Raw genomic sequence first — 6102 nt, 5'->3', positions numbered from 1 at the left:
CAGAGCAAGATGAGATTAAATAAAATGAGATTAGATTGGATGAGATGTTTTACGATAAGATGTTATTATAAATTAAATATGATGAAATAATGTAATAAGGAAAGACTAGAAAAGTAAAGTAAGATAAAGTTTAAGGTAAGATCAAACATTTAAGAAAAAATTAACACATTATAATACAAGATATGAGAATATAATATATTTTAGAATAAGATTTTATGGTCAAATATGATAAAATGTTATATGACTGGATAGTAAAGGTTAAGATATTATAAGAAGATATTTTAGGATTAGATAAGATGTAAGATTGTCCATTTTCAACCAAAGATCTTTCAGCAGAAAATTGAAATCAAAGCAGCACAAAATAAAACGATGAATGAAAGACTTGACCAGACAACATGCAGTGCTGCATCGGAAGAACTTCAAACCTTTAAGTATGAAACATTCCTACTTGGAAAATCTAAAACTACTGGATTATTTTAAGTCTTACCTGGATCACTTGCTTTTCCTCCACCACTGGAAGATCCAGTTCCGCCATAACTACTCCCACTAGATGTTCTCCCCGGTGCACTTTCTGTCTTACTTTGTCCTGAACTACTGCCGGAATTCCAGGGCCAAGAAAATCCAGGACTGGTGGACCCACTTTTACCGGTACTTGTTGACCCACTCGATGTAAACGGGGACTCAAACCCAAAGACTGAGGAGCCTTTTGAATTTGACGTTGGCTTGTTTGAGCCTACACTACTTAGATCTGTGTTTGTACTGGACCCTGTTGACCCAGTGGATGACCTACTGCTTGTTGAGGTCCTCCCGCTCTCTGCTGGCTTGTCGGAGCTTGAGCCAAATGAAGACCCTATTCCTAAACTTGAGCGGGCTCCTCCAGTTGATGCTGGCTTACTGAATCCTGACCCAGTATTGCTTGAACTTGACCCAGATTGAGAGAAGGTTGACCTTGAAGAGTCTGCTCCAGTTGATCCTGGTTTGTTCAATTCCAACCCAGTGTTGCTCAAACCCAAACTTGATCCAGATTGAGGGAAGGTTGAACTTGAAGAGCCTGTTCCAGTTGATCCTAGCTTACTGAATCCTAATCCAGAGTTTACACTAGAACCTGACCCTGTACGACCTAGACCCAGAGAGGCTGAACTAGATGAGGAGCTGGAACCACCACCATTGAATATATTCCACCCAGACTGACTCGGTGTGCCTGGCCCAGGACTCAGGCCTCCAGAATATGCATCAAATCCTGTCTAAAAGAAGAAGACAAAAAAGAAAATATAATTAAACATATCAAACACTGAGCTCATTAAGACTTTTCTTAATTTGTCTTTAAAAGTGGTTAAATTAAAAGCAGTTGTGTAATGTATATCTGAATGTCCTTCATATGTAATAGACTAAACAAAAACGTGAAAAGGAATGCTTTGTTTTTTGTATTTTACAAAAATGTGCAAAAATACAATGTACAGATTTGTCGGCACACTATTATTCTTTGCATCATAGTCATGTTTGGCCTGAGTGACACGTGGCTTCAAGCTTTTCATCAGTCCTGTTCAAAGAGAACAAACAAGCACTGGGTAGTTCAGTATGTGAGCACCACACTGAACATGAAGTAGAGAAAGCAAAGAACAAAGATGTCTGAGAAGTCATTAAAGTCAATTATATCCATTTCTTTCTGGATTTCTCCTCGGCCTTCAACACCATCATCCCACAGACCCTGGTGCAGAAGCTCTCCTTTCTGGGACTGAGGTCGTTTTCACACCTGATAGTCCGGTAGACTCGGTTCGATTGGGGACTCGAATTCTTAACATTTGTTTACATTGCAGCTGGTGCAGTTCACATTCACACTGCACTGAGTCAATCGAGCCAACCTGTTCCCCCCCTCGCCTGTGGTGGCGCTGCACCTACAACTACTCAAGGAAACGACACAAAAACCTATGAAGAAGACAGTTCTTCTTTTTCTTCTGGAAATAAAAACAAAAATGGAGTGTCGCCAAATTTTAGCGGTTTTAGGAGTTCTGTTTTGTCATGAGCAGAAGATGAGGCAGAAGATCATGGAGAATGTTGTTTTTAGGGATGCACCGATCCACATTTTTTTACTTCCGATCCGATCCCAATATCTAAATCTGGATATCGGCCGATACCGATCCAGTTCCGATATCATGATCATCATTGATTTTATATGAAGCTGTAATAATCTCATCTCAAGTACAATTTGTACAAATATATGGTGCATGTCCAAAAAGGCAACTTGAGGTAAGTTTTATTAATGTTGGATAAGTTTCAAAGTTAGAATTAAATCCTGCTAACACAAAACATGTATTTTTTTATTCCTAGCTTTAAAGTGGATATTAAAGTGATTAATTTAAGTGATTGTTTAAAGTTATTTTATCCATCCATCCATTATCTTTACCCGTTTATTCCATTTTGGGTCACGGGGGTCGCTGGTGCCCATGTCCAGCAATCACTGTGCGAGGGGCGGGGTACACCCTGGACGGGTCGCAAGTCCATCACAGGGCCACATAGAGACAAACGAGACAAACAACCATTCACTCTCTCACGCACACCTAGGGACAATTTAGAGTTACCAATCAGCCTAACATGCATGTTTTTGGTCTGTGGGAGGAAACCGGAGTACCCGGAGAAAACCCACGCATGCACGGAGAGAACATGCAAACTCCACCCAGAAAGGCCCCTGGACCGGGGTTTGAACCAGGGACCTGCTCGCTGAGAGGCAGCAGCTCTACCAGTTGCGCCACCGAGCTGCCTGAATGAATAAATGAATTTAAAAAATGGCTTTAAACATCTGCTAAGCTCATGGCATAAACCAACAAACATGCTCCTGTTTTTAGTATTTTACATAGCTTTATAATCTAGCTGTCTTATATGAATATGAATATATATGTACTTGTATATAATTTTCTTGTAATTTTGAATTCATATGTTTTTTATGATTGTCTACTGTTGTACTGATAAATATCTCCTGGAGGGTAAACTATATCTTGGCTGCAAGTATCAAGCTGTGAAATCCTTCATTTTCTACAACTGATAGTGGTTGGTCATTAATTATGATGAAGTTTAGCAACTTCTCGGTAAAGATTTGATCTCCGGGGGTTCAGCGATGTCTTCTTCTTGTTCAATCCGAAGCAAACAGCCTGATTTCGGTCAGCCGTGCTCAGTCTGTCCCTCCTCAGAGACGGGCAGTTTGGACATGGCTGGCCGGGGTTGAGTTGCCTGTTTCAGGTTGAGCAAGAGCAGTGCCCCGCTGAAGACACGGAGCTCGAATTTCCATTGTAAAACTAATTTTACCACGGTTTAATGTGGCGCTATGGCTCTGCAGTCACTGCACGTTGCTGTCTTGTTTTGTGGTGTTTCTAGTGTAAAATATTTCCACACAGCGGACATGTTTAGATTTAAAGTTGGTTAGCTGTTAGCCACAGTGCTGCTAACTCAGTCCTCACGTTGTAGCTGGCTGCAAACTATGAAATGAATTTCCTGAATGTGAGGCGGGCCTTATTACTCTGGGTTCATGAGACACGCCTCCGTTCAGGAAATCCATTCCATAGTTTGAAGCCAACATGGATCGGAAATCTCTGCAGGTTGGATCGGAAAAATCCGATACGTAAATTATGCTGGTATCGGAGGCCGATATCGATACTGGATCGGATCGGCCCCATCCCTAGTTGTTTTTCACATAAGGTGGCTGACGGCTCCGTTTGAGGTATGAGAAATGCACATTTGTTTGCCCTGCGCTGTAGTCCACTTCCTGCTTTTGGAGCGGTGTCCAGTCTGCTTGCATTCACACTGCATTTGAACCGTGCCAGAGTTCACTTCAACCAAACCGAGACCTAGGTATTTAGGCAGACCAGAGTTGGCTTCTTTGATCCGTATCAGAGTTCGATTACACATTCACACCTCCCCAAATGAACCGGACTTTCTAGGCAAACTGACTAGAGTTCTATTAAAGCGGATTAAACAGCGCTGGTGTGAATGCATCCTGAGTCCCACACTGGGGAACTGGATTCTGGACTTCCTGACCAACAGACCTCAGACTGTCAGGATCCACAACATCGTCTCCTCCTCCATCACCCTTAGCACTGGCTTGCCCCAGGGCTGTGTGCCGAGTCCCCTCTTGTTCACTCTGCTGACATATGACTGCTCGGCTAGACACTCCAGCTGTCATGTAGTGAAGTTTGTGGACGACACAGCAGTAGTGGGACGTATCACGAACAATGATGAGTACAAATACAGAGAGGATGTGGAACACCTGGTGCAGTGGTGCAGAGACAATAATCTCTGCACCAATGTGAAGAAGACCAAGGAGATGGGACAAAGATCCTCTTCATCCCCTACACATTGGAGGAGCAGCTGTGGAGGTGGTCTCCTGCTACAGGTACCTGGGGGTGCATATATCCAGTGACCTCACCTGGAAAGCCAACATTTCCTGCCTGGTCAAGAAGGCCCACCGGCGTCTCTACTTCTTCAGGAAGCTGCATAGATCTGGATTTGGGAGCTCTGTCCTGAGGAGCTTCTATCGCTGTGTGGTGGAGAACGTTCTCTGCACCTTCATCTCTGTGAGGCATGGCAGCTGCTGCTGAGAGGATGGCTCTGCAGAGGTTAAGGCTGCACAGAAGACTGTGGGGAGCAGCCTTCCCACCACCTCGGACCTTTACACATCACGATGCAGGGGGAGGGAGCTCCGCATCATGAAGGACTCCACTCATCCTGCACACAGTCTGTTCCAGCCCCTCCCCTCAAGCAGGCAGCTGAGGAGCATTCAGAGCAAGACCACAAGGCTCAGAAACAGTTTCTTCCCTGTAACTGTCAGACTGATGAACTCGAGCTGCACTTAATTCAGCTTCAGCTTACATTTTTTAACTTTATTTATACATTTATACTCTTTTGTATTTATTTATTTGTTAATTGTTAGGCTTCTTGATCTGGGGCCTGAGTCCGAATTTTGTACCATAAACATGAAAATGTGAGCTGGTCTGACAATAAAAAAAAATCCTTGAATCTTGGCAGAATGTGGTGCTACGTACTATTAAAATAAGTTTTTTTTTTTTTTTTTTTGGTTAAGACATATAGGTTTAGTTTTATAAAGTTTCAAGTGAATGAATAATCACAATCAAAGTCTAAATTTAAATAAATAAATATGTTATTTTATTGATCTTTGGTCAGTTTCAAGTCATTTGAAAGAAAGTTGTGTTTTTGTCCTTATTATGGAAGAGTACCAAGACATCTGTCTGAGCCGCAGCAGACAACAATGTTTTCCAAGCTTCAACTTTTGCACTCCTGTCCTTTCCGGGCAGCCATTTCCCTCACCACCACCCGCTGCCCCCTCACTGCTACACCCACCCTCTCACCCCCTCCCTGAAGCTTTGACCTCTGAACTTGAAGCTGGATCATTTCCATCAAACGCACAGTCTGCTTTGATCGAGTAGACCTCCCAGTCTGAGAGGTGAGCTTTGTTTTCTCACAGAAAGTTACAGTAAGAGGAGGTTGGACCTCAGCTGTTTTACTCAAAGTAAAGGCCAAGATGAAATGGAACATTTGACAGAATTGGACAGAATAGTTAACTAAAACCTTACAATGAATTTATTTTTATATAAAACACATTTCTTTCAGTTTCTCCAGTTTGTTCCAGGAGTGAGATCTGAGATGTTTAGCACTCACTGCTGATAGGTGGTGTGTGTGTGTGTGTGGGGGGGGGGGGGGGGGACGATAATGTCTTTGTCTGTGTTTGAGTAAGTAAAAAGATGTACTTCTATAACTCGTTAGCCTTTGGAGTCAGTTTAATTCAAAATGGCTGCTACAGCTACATGAACTAAAAAATATAAATAGATATATATCTCAGCCCATTTTACAGACAGTCACCTTCATTATAGAGTGGTAGTAGCTGAGACTAATCCCAAACACATGGTGTGCACAATTACACTGGGAAACAGCCCCACATCCATCCATCCACCCATCCATCCATTCATCCATGCATTCATCCATCCACCCATCCTCCCATCCATCCATCTATCCATCCATCCATCCATCCATCCATCCATCCACCCACCCATCCATTCATCCATGCATTCATCCATCCACCCATCCATCCATTCA

General features: G+C 42.8%; 1 protein-coding gene across 1 annotated transcript in view; it reads right to left on the bottom strand.

Annotated features, from left to right (window-relative positions):
* The window catches only part of plvapa (plasmalemma vesicle associated protein a), an 8470-nt gene that overhangs the window by 1056 nt on the left and 1312 nt on the right, over positions 1-6102 (bottom strand). The window contains exon 2 of the mRNA XM_037682018.1: positions 488-1244. Within this exon, the coding sequence (XP_037537946.1) occupies positions 488-1244 (757 nt within the window). The remainder of the gene's footprint in view (positions 1-487; positions 1245-6102) is intronic.

This window comes from Nematolebias whitei, chromosome 9 (assembly GCF_014905685.2).
Source record: "Nematolebias whitei isolate Nwh7 chromosome 9, NemWhi1, whole genome shotgun sequence".
Taxonomy (NCBI): Eukaryota; Metazoa; Chordata; class Actinopteri; order Cyprinodontiformes; family Rivulidae; genus Nematolebias; species Nematolebias whitei.
This window is presented reverse-complemented; position numbering and strand designations above follow the sequence as displayed.